This window comes from Oreochromis aureus, linkage group 6 (assembly GCF_013358895.1).
Source record: "Oreochromis aureus strain Israel breed Guangdong linkage group 6, ZZ_aureus, whole genome shotgun sequence".
NCBI lineage: Eukaryota > Metazoa > Chordata > Actinopteri > Cichliformes > Cichlidae > Oreochromis > Oreochromis aureus.
Window position 1 is genome coordinate 29924706 of NC_052947.1, and position 19100 is coordinate 29943805.

The window sequence follows — 19100 nt, forward strand, 5'->3', positions numbered from 1 at the left end:
CACTGAAAAAGGACAAGACAATATATACAGTTCACAGGAGGATGATTAGGACAGGTGGAGGCACATGGAAACACAGAAGGAGCCAACAATAAATAATGAGACAAGGGAAGTAAGACTTAAGTCAATGCACAATAGACAAGAGCTCATCGCAATAAAATAGGAAACACAACTCACACTACGACTGTGACTAAGACATGCAGACTTAAAGGCAGAAGATATGCATGGAGATAAACACAAAGACCAGACAGATACTGGGGCATGGCTGGTGGAAAAAAGAGATCAAAAAAGATAAAAACCAAAGATTTGAAAACCAAGAAGAAGAACCAGAGTATAACAGAGAATACAAGTGACAGCAAAAGAAAATTATCACCCAAATGAATGCACAAAGAGAGCCCAAACAAAACATAAAGAAACAAAACAACAAAACAAGATTTCTGTGGAGAACTCAAAAGATCAAAAGACAAAGCCTTGGGTCACGTATGAATTCAGTGCTCTATTGTCAAATATAAATTCAGTGCTCTGTTCTTATGGAATAGCAAGGGAACAGGTTTCCATTGGGCATGAAGCTGCTTGTTACTCAACTGGCAGTCAATTACCTCAATTACCTCTAAGCCTAAAAAATTAAGGGATTACACAACAAAAGTACTGAGCAAACTACATATTACACCTACAGTGGCTGCTCTACCCTAGAAACCCATGCCAGGAATGTCCTGGAACACAGTTTTTGTGTTGATGTTACTGTCGGAGTTTTGGAACTCTTCAGTTATTGAGTCACCACAAACAACCACGAACTTTGTTTGGAGTTCAGCCATTACTGGAATGGAACAAGAAAAGTCACACAGGAGATAATAGCATTTTTTCCACTCCCTCTGGTATTTGTACAATTTGTACTATGCCTGGACATAGATGCAGTTTTGTATGTGGGTGTGTGTGTACTCTGTCTCACTCCACCCCACATACATGCACGTTTATACATGCACACACACGCGCGCTCGCACACACACACACACACACACAGTCTCAACTGTCAGGGATCACAAGCGCTGAAAATGGAAGTTTGTTTGTTGTTTGCATTGTAGACTATTTCAACATGCGACATGCTTTATAAATCCAGTGGGTGTATAAAAATAATGATACATTTTAAATATTAATTAATTATGTGTAATTATACGTAATCAAATAATTGTTTGTGAATTATTTACCAATAATAAAACAATTATAAATATCACTTATTTACTGCTTAAAATTGTAAATAAATGTATTAATAAGTTATACGTATAATATAAATTATATTATTACTTTAACCCTCCTCAGATTTTTTACACTCTACAATACAAACAACAATCAAAGCAGAAACTGACTCTTACTTTGATGGCTCGTGATCCCTCACATCCCATTTTTGCAGTCTGTTGGGTTACATATATACAAATCTATCAATGTCAGATCTCAAAACTTTGAGATCCCTTCCCAGACGCCTTAATGCCCACTCACATCCTGGGCCATCTGACCTCAGGAAATCACATGACAGGGTGGGGCTAGGTTTCACAATGAGCTCACTCGAAACCTTGGCTGATTGTGACCTACACCTGTTTTCACATCTTGGCTCATGTGATTAGGTAGAGGATTATTAGGGGGTCCATTGTCCCTCTCGGGGGGATACTCCCACAGGGCTTAAATCTGGGACTCTCCACCATTTGACCCTAGAACTGAAGAAGCTTCTCGGATGAGAGGTGAAAGCAACATAAAGAAGTCCAGGCGCTTTTCTTTCCAAGCTTCTTAGACCATAAGCTGTGTCTACAAGACAGTAAAGGAGCACAACCAGAAATGTACTTTCCTGCAGTGCACCAGTGCCTACCTCTGGATCATAAAGATGTCAACCTCAGTGTGATCAGGGTAAGATGAATGAACATCATAATCATCACCTCTGGGTCAATAATAAATATCCCCCTATTCCCCCCTTTTTCCATTTTTTTAATACAATAATTCATTCTGAACTGTGTGTTCTGCTTTTGTTTTGTCGAGTTTAGTTTACATATTTTAGGGTTGATTTTCCACTTCAAATTGTATAATTACTGGGATGTATCAGACATGACTCCCTTGTAGAACATCACACAGATCCAATTAGTAACCAGTCTTAACACTTACAGGTACATATGTGTTTGACTTTATTTTTTGGTTAGAATGGTAGACAGTGAAAAACATGCTTTCTGGATCATGGATTGAAAATATTTTTGCATTGTTTCTCATATGGGATTGTATCAGGTAAAGATATATTAGTTTTTAGTAATTACAGCTTTGGAGTGGTTTGAAGTGGTTACTTTTTAGTAGTTACAGCTTTGAAGTTCAGCAGATACTATTTTGTTTACACCAAAAGTCAAGGATTTGCTCTAATCAGATCAACATAAACTAGCTCAAAAATGATTTGAGTCTAAATCCATTCCCTATCTGTCCTATGTGTTATGTTATACACACAAGAAAGAGTTACCTCCCAGACTAATTAGCAATTGAGACATGATGCCGGTCTGTCTTGTTGTATAATTGACAGACTAGATTTTTAAATCTTAATATAAAATAAGAAACAGTAGGGTGGACATTAGTTAAGGCTGCACTTTTTGCAGCGATTTCGTATAGAAAACTATTCTGTGCACATATAAAACAGGTCTGCGAGTTTTGTTTGGGTTTCCATCGGTGTGGAATTACCAAAAATAGAGAGGGCATAGCCTAACATATTTCAGATTCAGACTCCAAATCCAGGGCTGACATTGGATGCATTGTCAGTTACAATGGCAACAACTTTGCCTTGAAGTCTGATGGGAATCTCTGCCCCATTTACATCATGGGTATGGCTGCCTCTAATTCTTTTGCATGCTAGGGTGACCTTGTTGCACTGTAAAGTGGAATTAATCCAGTAAAATGTTACACCCATAAAACTTTTATTATTTACCGTCCAGATGTCAGCAGTGGTGGAAACAAAGTCTACCTCTCCGAGCCTTCAAATGAGAGTTGTATTATATATGTCGTATTCTCTCTCAAGGTATCCAACAAATCACTTTCTCTGGGGCAGCTTGACACCACTTTTAGTCTGTATTTTTTCTATGATGTGTTGGAATTTTTCGCTGTTGAAAAAAGTTTTCATCCCACGCAGAGCGTACAGCGGACACAAATGTTTTTGTCACTTTTCGGTACTCCAAAGCTTTAAACGCTGCATGGTCGTACTCTCCCCCACGCTCCCTATCATCCATTGTTGATCTACACACGTGTCTGTTGCTACCACGGATGTCGCACGCTCATACTTCATTGTCATGAGACATTCTAACAAATAAAATCACGGTTTAGTAACGCAGTAGTGCAGTGTGCTTGTGGGAAATCCGCCGTGACCGGTTAAGATGAGAGAAGGAAGACAGGATAAAAGACATGCTGTGGAAGAGAGACAGAGATTAATAACAAGTATGATTCAGTGCAGAGAGGTCTGTTAACACATAGTGAGTGAGAAAGGTGACTGAAGAAGAAGTTCAATTCAATTCAATTCAATTCAATTTTATTTATATAGCGCCAAATCACAACAAAAGTCGCCTCAAGGCGCTTTATATTGTACAGTAGATAGCACAATAATAAATACAGAGAAAAACCCAACAATCATATGACCCCCTATGAGCAAGCACTTTGGCGACAGTGGGAAGGAAAAACTCCCTTTTAACAGGAAGAAACCTCCGGCAGAACCAGGCTCAGGGAGGGGCGGCCATCTGCTGTGACCGGTTGGGGTGAAAGAAGGAAAACAGGATGAAAGACATGCTGTGGAAGAGAGACAGAGATTAATAACAGATATGATTCGATGCAGAGAGGTCTATTAGCACATAGTGAGTGAGAAAGGTGACTGGAAGGGAAAAACTCAGTGCATCATGGGAATCCCCGGCAGCCTACGTCTATTGCAGCATAACTAAGGGAGGATTCAGGGTCACCTGGTCCAGCCCTAACTATATGCTTTAGCAAAAAGGAAAGTTTTAAGCCTAATCTTGAAAGTAGAGATAGTGTCTGTCTCCCGAATCCAAACTGGAAGTTGGTTCCACAGAAGAGGGGCCTGAAAACTGAAGGCTCTGCCTCCCATTCTACTTTTAAATACTCTAGGAACAACAAGTAGGCCTGCAGTGCAAGAGCGAAGTGCTCTAATAGGGTGATATGGTACTACAAGGTCATTAAGATAAGATGGGGCCTGATTATTTAAGACCTTGTATGTGAGGAGCAGGATTTTGAATTCAATTCTGGATTTAACAGGAAGCCAATGAAGGGAAGCCAAAACAGGAGAAATATGCTCTCTTTTCTAGTCCCTGTCAGTACCCTTGCTGCAGCATTTTGGATTAGCTGAAGGCTTTTCAGCGAGTTTTTAGGACTTCCTGATAATAGTGAATTACAGTAGTCCAGCCTGGAAGTAATAAATGCATGAACTAGTTTTTCAGCATCACTCTGAGACAGGATATTTCTAATTTTAGAGATGTTGCGCAAATGGAAGAAAGCAGTCTTACATATTTGTTTAATATGTGCGTTGAAGGACATGTCCTGGTCAAAAATGACTCAAGGTTTCTCACAGTGTTACTGGAGGCCAAGATAATGCCATCCAGAGTAAGAATCTGCTTAGATACCATATTTCTAAGATTTTCAGGGCCGAGTACAATAACCTCAGTTTTATCTGAATTAAGAAGCAGAAAGTTAGCGGCCATCCAGGTCTTTGTGTCTTTAAGACATTCCTGCAGTTTAACTAATTGGTCTGTGATACCTGGCTTCATGGATAGATAGAGCTGCGTGTCATCTGCATAGCAGTGAAAATTTATGCTATGTCTTCTAATGATGCTGCCTAAGGGAAGCATGTATAATGTAAACAGAATTGGTCCTAGCACTGAACCCTGTGGAACTCCATAATTGACCTTAGTGTGTGAAGAGGACTCTCCATTTACATGTACAAATTGGAGTCTATTAGATAGATATGATACAAACCACTGCAGTGCAGTACCTGTAATACCTACAGCATGTTCTAATCGCTCTAATAGGATATTATGGTCAACAGTATCAAACGCAGCACTGAGGTCTAGCAGGACAAGCACAGAGATGAGTCCACTGTCAGAGGCCATAAGAAGAACTTTATAATTAACCTTAGTGTGAGAAGAGGAATCTCCATTTACATGAACAAATTGGAGTCTATTAGATAGTCTGAGTGAATGGGTTAAATGCAGAGAGGAATTTCCCCATGGGGATCAATAAAGTATACATTGTTTCTGTGCTGTGATGAGCTCTGAAACCTGACTGAAACTCTTCAAATAAGCCATTCCTCTGCAGATGATCTGTTAGCTGTTTTACAACAACTCTTTCAAGGATTTTTGATATGAAAGGAAGGTTGGAGATTGGCCTATAATTAGCAAGACTGCTGGGTCTAGAGATGGCTTTTTAAGCAACAATTTAACTACTGCCAGCTTGAAGGTCTGTGGTACATAGCCGATTATTAGAGATAAGTTGATCATATTTAAGATTGAAGCATTAATTAATGGCAGGACTTCTTTGAGAAGTTTTGCAGGAATGGGGTCTAAAAGACACGATGATGGTTTGGAGGAATTAATTACTGAAGTTAACTCAGGAAGATCAATTGGAGAAAGAGTAGCTGTAGATAATGTTACATCTGTGAGATGGTTAGGAGTAATTCTTTCTCTAATGGTTAAAATTTTATTTGTGAAGAAGTTCATGAAGTCATTACTAGTTAACATTAAAGTAATGGTTGGCTCAACAGTGCTCTGACTTTTTGTCAGCCTGGCTACAGTGCTGAAGAGAAACCAAGGGTTGTTCTTGTTTCCTTTAATCAGTAATGAATAGTTGTCGCGATCTGGGTTGTGTATTGGTGTTTTGGTGTATTTTTCCACTCTGCTCTTGAAGCAGTATTTCTGCCTCTGGGCAAAGTCTTGGTTTCCTTTTCTCACCTGTGGTTCATTGCAAATAATGAGTCTGGCAGTACTTAAGGACCAGTTCAGATCTTCACTGTCTGCCAGATTGTCAGCTACTCTGTCCTATGTACAAATGCCTAATGCATCCAACCTGGTGTCCCTTTTTTTTGACACTGGTCTCCTTTACCAACTCACTGACTGCAAAAAAACAAAAAAACAAACAAACAAACAACATTTTCAAGTAAGCAACCTCTACTCGCTCTCCTGTGTAAATATACTTAAGTAAAAGAAACTGTTTATTGAGTTTCCTTTCTGCTTCAACTTGGCGCACTGACCGTCTGGCCTTGACAGTATGATCTGGCCAAAACATGGACCCAGCAGAGCCATTATGTACTGCCATTTCAAAACAGGGCACTGTGCATGAGCAGATGCTGCAAATTCTCTACAGACAATGGTAAGCTATTAGTGATAAACAAATCAGTCATAAACAAATCAGTGATAAACAAAAGATGCTCACAATAGTACAGGAAATTCGCTCCGGTGTGTACACCTCTCCCACACAGTGCAGGGACTGACAGACACAGGGAAGAAGTCTCATCTTGACGAGTAAAGTTTATCTTGCCTGGCTGGGCAGCTCTCTGGGTGCTCAGCACCCCCAAAGCTCTGATCCTAGAATCGCCCCTGGCTTCTCATCAGTGACTCTACTAGAGACAATAAAGGACAGCTAACATACAGCTAAAATGATTAGAGTAAGGACTAAACATAATGTTTATTGGTTAACCTTTGTTAAGTTCATTGTTGTGTTAAGAGACTTATATATACATACTATATATATATACTATATATATCTATATCCAGGGGTGCACATAAGTGGTCCGCAGGTGCGCATTCGCTGTCAAAATAAAAGACGCGCACCAGATAAGAAGTTGCAACGCGCATTTGCGTACATATAAAATGCATTGTTTTTGTCCGCTAGAGTGGGATTTTCAAGGCATATTCTGCACCACATCTCTGTGCGTTCATCATTTGTTTGAAGCCAGCTCACCTCCTGCAACCACTTTTCCGAGGATACGCAATGTTCTTTTGGGGTTCGGACTCCTTCTGACATTTCTTTGGAGGTGGAGGAACACCAAAGTAATTGCTTATAGGAGCTTGCTTCTTCATCTTTAAGAGTTCTAAACAAATGTCTGTCCTCCTCCAGAAAATCTTATGTACGAAACGCGCGTTGCAACTTCTTATCTGGTACGCGTCTTTAATTTTGACAGCGAATGCGCACCTGTGGACCACTTATGTGCATCCCTATCTATCTATCTATCTATCTATCTATCTATCTATCTATCTATCTATCTATCTATCTATCTATCTATCTATCTATCTAGTCATCATCATCATATAACCCATTTTAATTTTGTATGTTTTTATCTTTTTATCTTCCTAACATTTTCCTATTTGTATAAAGGATTAGTATACTGTTAATACTTAACATTTGGACAGTAATCGATTAATTTAGTACGTTTAAGGTAAGGGCAGAGGTCACTTCCTGTTTAGCGCTAAGTCAGAGAAGCTACTCATAGGCAGGGCGTTTATCAATATGCGTACTTGTGCGTACTTGCGTTCTCGTGTACTCGTGATACGTCATCAGTCGGAGACCAAGTACTGTTCCAATTCGAAGTACGCATCAAGCCGAGAACGCGAAAAAGTCCCGGATGTGTTCTCGATCCGCCCGTTTTATCGAGCATGCATCGGTGTGGACTTGGGACAGCTATATGTCCCAGAATGCATTTCGTCCAAAACTCAACAGCGGACTCCCGGCACATCGTTTTCACCCCCCCCCGCTCGCGGTCTTCTCACTACTCAGGTTAAAGAAACTCCAGCAGCTGTCTATAGTATTGAGTGTCCACTAAAATAGAAATAAAAGCGTTCTAACATCTCACCTGCTTGTTTTTATTAAGGTATGTACACGTATGTACATGTACACTATTTTTATTATTAGAGGTTTCACTAGTGCGGTTAAAAATGATATATAAGTAACTTAGATCACTTCTAAATGTTAATGTTTGGTTTATTTCAGTGTTTTATTTGTTCCTGAGTAAACCGGTTTGGCTGTGATTACAGTTAAGCTTCATAACATGTTACTCACAGTTAAATTAGGAGGGGACGGCAGTAAAAACTCCGGACCTGTGACATCATCACGTACGCAGGTGTTCCGACTGTACAAATCACGAGTCCGTGCTCGCGTACTTGGGCATTGATAAACGGCCTGTGTCTCAGTTCAGGGGCTGCATCCGGTGGAGGACTGCGGTCAAGTGAGCCCTCACTTGCGAAGTCACAGTCAAGCTAGCCGCCCCGCCAGCCGCACCTAAAATGTGGTTGCACTACTCTTACGCGTATTACGGTATGGATGCCGACTGGCTTAGAAACGCAGTCTTTTGTGTCCTGACACTATTTAACTTCACAATCCACTCCGTTTTGGTTCATCTCCACTTTTCCCCTTGTGATCCACAGCAAAGATTACTGTACGAATCAGAGAAAATTAACAATAACATTTGCCCAATATACAGTACTGTACTTTTAATATCTTCATCTTTGACCTCAGATTACATATAAACTGTAAGAGGTGACACAGATATTTCACTGGATTCTGACTCTAGGCCATCTCCACTCTTCACCCTGTGATCCACAGACAAATTTACTGTACGGTTTTTGAGAAAATTGATATTAAACTTTGCTCAATTTACTCTACTGTACTCTATACATTCTCATCTTTGACCTCAGATTACAGGAAAACTGTAAGAGGTGACGCAGATATCTCACTGGATTCTGACTCTGGGTGAACCCCACTCTTCACCCTGTGATCCACAGACAAATTTACTGTACGGTTTTTGAGATTGCTGTGTTAACAGAGTATGACAGAGGCTAAGAAAATATACGGCCTACAATAATATCAAATTTAAACAACAAATTAAAAAATTTCCACATTTGCTGTCATTGCCATGTGTTCAGTAGAGCATTAAGTAGTCATAAAAAAAAACATATCTTTGAAATATCATCAGTAAAAGAAATACTCTCACTATGTAAGACATGTTAGCAAATTCAGTTAATAAATATTGTATCAAATCTATACAGATGTTTAAAGGCATAATGCAAAGCATGTTTGTTTCTTATGGCTCACAAATGTGTTTGCCTTTAACATAATTTACATTTCATTTGTACAGTTTCACAGACGAAACAATAAAATAAGTTTCCTGAACTGTTCTTCACGGCCAAGATTTTGAATCCTTTTGAGGGTGATGCATTATCCATGAAGGTGGGCAATTTGTTCATTGATCTCTGACCCTCGCTGACTCTGACGCCTCTAATTCTGCTTCCAGCCTTGATGATTAATTTGTTCTTCCTTTTGGCATCCCTGTCACTGATGCTGTCACCAGTTGTCCACCAGTCTAATCTGCAATTCTGGTGAACCCAGAATTACCTGTATCTTTGTAATGTTTCCAAAATATACACTATATGTTGATGGGCATTGTACCACTTTTTTTTTCTTTACAAGAAATAATCTCTATGGTTTTAATGACAATTCATATACAGATTGTGGAGGACTTTTTATTCAACACTAAAAATAGTTCCTCATCAGCAGACTGTAGTACAATTTCAGCCTACCGTTAAAAAACCCATCCAATGCAGCGTTATCAGAGAAATTATGCAAATGATATGTTTGCATGTACTAGTAATCTATTTATCATTTACCATGATTCCTGCTCTGATGATTACTTTCTTCTCCTTCTGTAATTTTAATAGATAAAGGATGTTGAACATTAAGCTCCAAACAGGATGAATGAGGAAGACCACAGAGGAGAATCATGGATGTAGTGAAAGAATACATGCAGATGGTTTTTTCATGGTCGAGGAGCAACTTCTGATACTATCTTAAAGAAAAACATAAAATTGAAGATTAAAAATAATGACAACAATATGTCTAAATTTTTTATTAATTTCTTAGAGCAAATGCAGTCTTGTCATGGTCTGAGTTGCCCACTCATATTTAACTAATTCAAATACAATTACTCCATTTAAATGCTTATGTTCTAATAAAAGGCATTGTTTAACACTAGAATTACTCCGGTCCGGCTCTGTTCTGCGGGCTTGATGTACCGTGCACTCTCTGATGGTCTGCAGCATTCCCACGTCTAACAGGCAAAGGAAGCTTTGAGCACACTTGTAATCTTACGCTGTCGGAAGATAAAGAAATAGAAAATGGTAAATTTAGTTTATCAACCTAACTCTAAATGGGTTTATATAAATATCATATCTACTATGGCAGTGACAAACCTCAGCAGACTCTGTGGACCCAGCTTGCGCAGTGAAGCACGAACGATTTGCTACTGCACTGGGCATTCCAATGTCCTCCTCAACCCACACAGTGCCGTCTTTTGCTGTGTGGCTCTGGCTGGGCTTCCCAGTACCACGGGGCCTCTTCCGTGGAGGCATGCTGGGTTCTTGTTCCGTCTCCTTTTCAGCTTCTTCTGAGGAGGCATCAGTGGCCTGCTGGACAAATGAAACCTCTCCTCCATCAGAATCTGCTTCATCCATTTCCTGAAGTGTTCTCAGAAATGCAAACAAGAAATGATTCTCCCGCCTGGATCAGTCTGCTTTTATGCACAGCACTGTGCTGTAGTCAAGCAATGCCACTCCCTCATATCCACAGTGACAATGGAACAATGGAAGATCTGGGCTAAGAGTAAAGGAAGCTGTGAATGTGTGTCTTTTATATTTGCAGGTCAGCATGGCAGGCATTTCGGAAAGTTGTAACACAGAGGTTTGGCCTGCCTTGGGTCTGAGCAACTCTGAGTGAGCAAATGCAAATGTCCCAGGCCTACATCCATGACTCTCCTCTGTGGTCTTCCTCATTCATCCTGTTTGGAGCTTAATGTTCAACATCCTTTATCTATTAAAATTACAGAAGGAGAAGAAAGTAATCATCAGAGCAGGAATCATGGTAAATGATAAATAGATTACTAGTACATGCAAACATATCATTTGCATAATTTCTCTGATAACGCTGCATTGGATGGGTTTTTTAACGGTAGGCTAAAATTGTACTACAGTCTGCTGATGAGGAACTATTTTTAGTGTTGAATAAAAAGTCCTCCACAATCTGTATATGAATTGTCATTAAAACCATAGAGATTATTACTTGTAAAGGAAAAAAAGTGGGACAATGCCCATCAACATATAGTGTATATTTTGGAAACATTACAAAGATACAGGTAATTCTGGGTTCACCAGAATTGCAGATTAGACTGGTGGACAACTGGTGACAGCATCAGTGACAGGGATGCCAAAAGGAAGAACAAATTAATCATCAAGGCTGGAAGCAGAATTAGGAGGCGTCAGAGTCAGCGAGGGTCAGAGATCAATGAACAAATTGCCCACCTTCATGGATAATGCATCACCCTCAAAAGGATTCAAAATCTTGGCCGTGAAGAACAGTTCAGGAAACTTATTTTATTGTTTCGTCTGTGAAACTGTACAAATGAAATGTAAATTATGTTAAAGGCAAACACATTTGTGAGCCATAAGAAACAAACATGCTTTGCATTATGCCTTTAAACATCTGTATAGATTTGATACAATATTTATTAACTGAATTTGCTAACATGTCTTACATAGTGAGAGTATTTCTTTTACTGATGATATTTCAAAGATATGTTTTTTTTTATGACTACTTAATGCTCTACTGAACACATGGCAATGACAGCAAATGTGGAAATTTTTTAATTTGTTGTTTAAATTTGATATTATTGTAGGCCGTATATTTTCTTAGCCTCTGTCATACTCTGTTAACACAGCAATCTCAAAAACCGTACAGTAAACTTGTCTGTGGATCACAGGGTGAAGAGTGGGGGTCACCCAGAGTCAGAATCCAGTGGAATATCTGTGTCACCTCGTACAGTTTTCCTGTAATCTGAGGTCAAAGATGGGAATATATAGAGTACAGTAGAGTAAAATGTGCAAAGTTTACTATCAATTTTCAGGAAAACCGTACAGTAAACTTGTCTGTGGATCTCAGGGTGAAGAGTGGGGGTCACCCAGAGTCAGAATCCAGTGAAATATCTGTGTCACCTCGTACAGTTTTCCTGTAATCTGAGGTCAAAGATGGGAATATATAGAGTACAGTACAGTAAATTGTGCAAAGTTTACTATCAATTTTCAGGAAAACCGTACAGTAAACTTGTCTGTGGATCTCAGGGTGAAGAGTGGGGGTCACCCAGAGTCAGAATCCAGTGAAATATCTGTGTCACCTCGTACAGTTTTCCTGTAATCTGAGGTCAAAGATGGGAATATATAGAGTACAGTAGAGTAAAATGTGCAAAGTTTACTATCAATTTTCAGGAAAACCGTACAGTAAACTTGTCTGTGGATCACAGGGTGAAGAGTGGAGATGGCCTAGAGTCAGAATCCAGTGAGATATCTGTGTCACCTCGTACAGTTTATATGTAATCTGAGGTCAAAGATGAAGATATTAAAAGTACAGTACTGTATATTGAGTAAATGTTATTGTTAATTTTCGCTGAATCGTACAGTAATTTTGGCTGTGGATCATGGGATGAAAAGTGGAGATGAACCAAAACTGGGAGTGGATATTGAAGTAAAATAGTGTCAGGACACAAAAGACTGCGTTTCTAAGCCGGTCTTCATCCGTACCGTAATATGCGTAAGAGTAGTGCAACCACATTTTAGGTGCGGCTGGCGGGGCGGCTAGCTTGACTGTGACTTCGTAAGTGAGGGCTCACTTGACCGCGGTCTTTGGAGGCCGCATTTGAAGGCCAATAATGTCACAGCGACCCAACGAAGGCTGTCCCAATTCGAAGGCTGTTCCAAATGCAGCCGACAAATGCGTCCTTCGTGTCCGCGAATTTAAAGGATGGGTCGATTGGCCCTTCATGGCCCAACCCTATCCCAGAATACAGAGCCCAGCCAATTCCAGTTTCCAACAATGGCGGCAGCTACTTGTAATATTACTCTTATTACTCTTTTCAATACTTTATTAAATAAATTAAATGTTTATAATATTTGTATTTTTTCAAACGCAGCAATGGCAGAGGAGCGCGGCTAAAGAGTTTGAAATATTACTCTTTCTGGGTCACAAAATAAACTTTTAACAAATTTTCAGGCAAGAATGTAGGTGTGTAAACTTCAAATACTTGCTCGGTTTTTGCCTGGATTCCCAGCACATCGTTTTCAGACACGCTGCGGTCTTTCGCTACTAAAGTTAAACATGTAAGTCACTTAGATAACCTAAAAATGTTATTGTTTGGCTTTTTTCAGTGTTTCATTTATTCCTGAGTAAATCAGCTTGGCTGGGATTTAAGTTATAGTTTTCACACAGCTGAATAAATGTCAAACAGAAAACTGATTAAACAGAAATGTAGGATGGTAGAAAAGGCCAAAGTGTCATGCTTATTTTATATTTTGTGAAATATAAAATAAAATAAAATAATATAATTAAAATTATAAAATTATATTTCAACACTAAAATGTTTTAGTGCCCTTCTTCAAAGCTGCCTTGTGTGATGCAAACAACTTTCCATATCTGGAGAAAACAGCCAAAAAAGGTACCAGGCTTTTCATGAGTAACCTCAAATCACTCTTATCTGAACTGACGTGGGAAACAACAAATCTGCAGTGTGCAGTGCATTTTATAGCTGATTCCACCTTGTGGGAGTAGTTCTTGGCAAAAAAACAGAAGCTCCCTTTATCTTTGATGTAGACTGCCTGTGAAAGCTGTGGGCAGCATTTAAAAGTACAACAGTAAGATGTACAGCTAAATTACAAATACTGCAAAACTGAAATTTTATAAAAATACCACCTGAATCTTCTCTTCTTGTCTGCTCTGTCATGATGGGCTAATTTTTATTATTTTATTTCAGTACACACCCCACATCCCTGTTCATCTAGAGTATATTGGATCACATAATACAATATCAGGACAACCCATGGTGATATCCACTGGGATGCAGTCCATGGAAACCATACACTGTGTCTACAAGATAGTAAAGGAGCACAAGCAAAACTTCACCCTCCTGCAGTGCACCAGCACCAACCCTTTGGATCCTAAAGAGGCCAACCTCAGTGTGATCAAGGTAATATTAGTGAATAATTTCCTTATACTCAGTCATCATGTTCTCTGATTATGTTCTTTTATTGCAATCCATATCAGCAAACAGGGGAACATTCATGTTACAAAAAAGGTAATCCTTTCAGGCAACATTCCCCAACCCTTTGGACCCTAAAGAGATCAATCTCAGTGTGATCAAGGTGTGCGCTCAGTCATCATGATGACAGATTATGTGCTTTTATTGTAGCACGTAGCAGTAAACAAGGGAATGTTCACTCTCCCTGTTGAGGCAGAAAACCAACTGTTGCATGGGAAAGTTTTATTGATGTTAGGATAGGTGTTAGAACTTTCCCCAAACGTTTCACAGCCTTCAGTTTCACCATTCAGATTAACACTGTCCTTGGTGACAGCTACTCATGGTGGTTCTGTGGTGCCTTCTCAGATAATGAAAGACAGTTCACAAACTGTTACAATGTGAACATTGCAAGACGTTAAGCAGGGCTGCCCAATCCCAGTCCTCGAGAGCTACTGTCCTGCAGCTTTTAGATGCAGCCCTACTCCATCACAGCTGAATCAAATGGTTTGATTACCTCTTCAGCATGCCATCAAGTTTGGCAAAAGCCTGATAAACAATTTCCCATGCGTGGGACTAATAAAGGTTATCTTATCTTGTCCATTTATTTGATTCAGGTGTGTTGGAACAAGGACCCATCTAAAAGCTGCAGAACAGTAGCTCTTGAGGACTGGGATTGGGCACCCTGACCTTAGGTATCAACTGTCAGCTACAGACCAGCAATGTATAAAACAAATCTCATGTTTTTACTGTGCCCTAATTTATACATTTCCATAACTTTGACATTGTTCTGCTCTAGTACTGTGCAGTTTGGGCTCTTTGTACTTGACTCTTTAGAAACACATTAGTCTCTGGTGCTTTTTTAAAGACTTATTTTCCTCTACAATTATACCATTAGCTTGTATTATTAAAAATAAAAAAATTTCGTTTTCTGCATTCAAAAAATGCCAAAACGAGTGCTACCTTTGCCTGTTATAAAGGTCGATTGGCTCAGCATGCCTTCTTAAACCTGCCTTCTTAAAGTTACTAATGCCAAATTGTTGCCACATTCTACTGTCTATACTATCATTTGATCCACAAAATGGAATGTACTGAAGAGGCCGACAGTTGGTTGTGGGTTTGTTTTTGCATTTCTCCTTCTTCTTCTTCCATGGGACAGTGCCAGAGATGAAGACACATTAACCACATTAGTGGAGCAGGTTATTGACGTTAAAATGAAGAAAGTCAAGATACCATTTTATATGTCTTTTTTTTAAACATCAAAGTCTAGGTTAGCTCAACAGTTAGCTAAATCCATTCCTTAAATGTTATATGACATTAGAGTATCATGTTACACTATCACAAAGCTTTGTAAGGTACTGTTGTCTGGACAGAAGAAACCTGACAATGAAAGACTAGACAAAACCAGTGTTTTTGTTGAGGAGTAACTACACTCAGAGTTTATGTTTAGATGTTAAATTGTGTGATTATGTGTGACCACTGTATTGTATGACCGTTACAGTCATACAATGGTCATTCAGGATAGATTGATAGTGATAGATTTTTTTTTTTTTTACAAGAATCATAGTTACACAAACTTTTTTTTCCCATGTAGCATTGGAATCAGCTTTTTATAGTATGAGGCAGCTATAGCATTTTTTTTTTCATGAAAACTCTGATAAGAAACTGGTGGCATTGAATTTGAAATACAGAGGCAAGACATAAATGATATTCCTCACATAGAATGTATTGCCCAGTATTTTTGGAAGAAGAGTGAGACTGGAAGTCAGGGTTTCATCATCTTTGATGGTCTGCTGCCTTTATTAAAGTGTACTTGAAAATTACAGGTCCCTTTTATGCAACCACATTTTCTTTTTAACTTAATGAACTTCTCTTAATACAAATTCTTTGAGTTCATTTTTTTTTCAAGTCATTTCTTTGTTTTTCTGTTATGCTGCAAATGTATTTATCTTTTTCCTTTAAGTGTATATGTGCCAGAAATGAGACTTATTATAAAGTTGGGTCCATCCATCAATTTTTAAAGTACCTTTTGAATTTTCTGTCACAATGTTCTTGTGTCTCTTCCAGCCATCACAGGGCAAGAGGCAGGTTACAGCCTGGAAATGTTCCCAGTGCGTCACAATTAACAGACATAAAGACAGACAACAACGCACCGTAACATCCGCAGTCATTCAAAATCAATAATTAAAGTATGTTGTTGCACTTTGGAAGAAAACTCACTGCGGGAACTTGCAAACACAGAAAAAGGACACAGTGATGTTCAGACCAAATATCTTCATACTATAATAGTGCTAACCCTTTCAGTGCCATTTATATACGTATGGTATATAAATTTTATTTTGTCAAAAAAAACAAAAGCAAAAACTAAACGTTTCCATAGATAGGATTTAGCAACATGGCAATACCTTATTTGTGAGATGGATCAAGTTGTGAATGACAAATGTTTATTATTTACATGTTATGAATCTACCTGTGATTTCTATATTCTTTGTTTTCTGCACAGCTGGGCAAGTCAGTGATAGCTAAGGTGGCCATTTCCAAAGGTACGGTGCTCTGCCTTCACATGTTTGCAGTGAAGGTTGGTGAGCCAAAGGGCATCCCTCCAGAGAACATGCAGAACCTGGTGGGCAAGAAGATCAAAGTGGACATGGATAAAGATGACAGCATTTTGGCAGACGTGATAGAATAAAAACATTTCCAAAACTGTTGAAAAGAGGCAGGCAGATAGAGAGGGTTAGAAAACGTAGAAAGAAATTGGACAGGTGATGTGAACAGACAGAAACAGCAAATAATGGGCTTAAATGAAGATGAAGTTTGTATCTGATAAAATTAACGGAAAGAGAGGAAGTGTCTTCCCGGTATAATTTGCACAAATTAAGCGAAATAAATATAAATATAAACATGTCTGTATCACTGTATCATTTATGTCGGCTATCACTTCCGACATAAATGAAGACAGGAAAGTAAACAGCGGTGACTTTTGAAGGGTTACTGAAGTTGGACTAGCTGGTATATAATGATGTGCTATGTGATTGCTAGCGACACAGCTATGTTAGGATAATAGTGAAGCTGGAGGATGAATGCTAACCTTTTTCCACTAGATAAAAGCTAATGTGAGGGCTCCCGAAGGTTAGGCACAAATCCAATCGTGTGGCAGGATGCTGTAAACGGACCGAACTTTAGTCACGAGAACAACTGAGATAACCCATCCACAATACGAGGTTAGTCATTAATATACTGCTGCATGGGCTGGGCTGTATTTACATCGTAAGGTTTTAAAACCTGAGCTTTAAAATGATTAACGGTAATAAAAACCGAGAGAGGCCGACAGTGATCACTGACTGCTTTTAGGGACTTGTTGAAATTAAATAGAACAAGATACAAAGCATTAAAACATGTTAAATACACAACAATAATACACCTGTTACATATGCAACATCAGGAAGAAGGAACATGAAAAACTTGAGAAATACCAAGGGCTCAGAGAAGAGCTGGAGAAGACGTGGAGGGTGAAGGTAGCCAGTGGCTCCAGCAGATCCCAGGAACAACATCAGAGATCTCTGTCCAGAAGAACGCAGTCCTAGCAACAGCTAAGATACTGCGCAGGACATTCAAGCTCCCAGGCCTCTGGTAGAGGACCCGAGCTTGAAGGACAGACCGCCCATAGGAGCCAGAGGGGATTTTTTTCAGCTGGAGCCACTCGCAGACGCTACAGGAGTGTGAGAGGAAGGACAACCAGATTAAAAAATAGCTTCTATTCACAGGCCATCAGGCTACTGAATCACTGACTTAGTGTCGAACTGTAATTATCCATAACTGTAAATTTGCAATTTTGTACATATCTTTACATAAACACCTTAATATTGCATACTCTTTATATATTATCACTGTGGCAGTGTTGCAACTACTTGCACTTTAAATTCTGGTTACACCCACACATAAGCTACATAAGCTACAAGTGCTACAAAGCACTGGTTTTACTTATTTATTACTTTACTTTTAGTTCTGTGAAGGGAACCTGCAAAGTAAGATTTTCATTACTCTGCGTAACCATTTGTGTTTTGCTGTGTACATGATAATAAACTTCTTGAATCTTGAATCCTGAGATAGGCTTATCTCTGAAACACTTTTTTGTGTGCCTGTAACTCTTGAAATTAGTTCCAGGAAGGGAAGGTTATTCCTGGAAAGCGCTGCCCGCAACATGTGCATATGAATCCCTGTTTAAAAAAAAAAAAAAAAAAAAAAAAAAAGCGCAGCTGTTGGCGATTCATTGCACTTTTCTATTTTTGCTCTATGCTTTTATTATACATTCTTCCTTTTTCTCTCCTGTTCCTTTTTCTTTATTTTTCCTTTCCCGTCCTGCCTTTCAGTTTGGACATTGCCATACTGCACATGTACTATAATAACAGAAGTGCCACGAATGGAAATACGTTGGTGATGTGTCCTGCGGCGGTGGCGCAGCAATCGTGGCCGAGAGCCGAGCTGCCAGATTCTCAATCCTCTGCATCTGACGCTCGATACAGTCCTGGAGTTCTTCATGCTGGCAGCGTGACACCGCCTCCTGCTCCCTCTGTGTAGCCGCCAGCTCGGTCACCATTCTGGCTAGCTCCTTCCCTGTCCTGGGTCTGCCGTGCCCCCCCCGTCCTGGGTTTCGACACCACCGTAACAATACCACGGCAGACCCGACTACATGGCAACGCTTTTCACACACTTTATTCTTACAGTTGCTGTTTTACAATCGGCTGCAAGCGGCACATCATCACCGACAACAATTACAGCAGGACCCAGTTCAGACTTTAAGCCGGCGAGGCATGATTGCAGATGCCGCTCAAGTGCGTCCGCCTCCCCTGCAGCAGCATCGCAGACCATGCCCCGCCACCGATTCATATGCATATGTTGCATCAGCCCTTTACAGGAATAGCCTTCCTGTCCTATGTGTTTGTACCTATAATTCTTGAAACTAATTTCAAGAGTTACAGGTACAGAT

General features: G+C 39.5%; 1 protein-coding gene across 1 annotated transcript; it reads left to right on the forward strand.

Annotated features, from left to right (window-relative positions):
* Positions 1-1672: 1672 nt before the first annotated feature.
* On the forward strand, positions 1673-17360 carry LOC116310572 (sialic acid synthase-like). Its single transcript, XM_031727417.2, has 3 exons — positions 1673-1893; positions 13853-14065; positions 16617-17360. The coding sequence occupies exons 1-3, from the start codon at positions 1825-1827 to the stop codon at positions 16800-16802; spliced, it is 468 nt and encodes a 155-aa protein (XP_031583277.2). The 5' UTR covers positions 1673-1824; the 3' UTR covers positions 16803-17360.
* Positions 17361-19100: the final 1740 nt, after the last annotated feature.

Excerpts from the sequence above, each read along its gene's own strand:
- LOC116310572 (XM_031727417.2), top strand. The coding sequence starts at position 1,825 with ATGTACTTTCCTGCAGTGCACCAGTGCCTACCTCTGGATCATAAAGAT. Across the intron at positions 1,894-13,852 it reads TCAACCTCAGTGTGATCAGG|TACACACCCCACATCCCTGT; the intron begins GTAAGATGAATG and ends ATTTTATTTCAG. Across the intron at positions 14,066-16,616 it reads CCAACCTCAGTGTGATCAAG|CTGGGCAAGTCAGTGATAGC; the intron begins GTAATATTAGTG and ends TTTTCTGCACAG.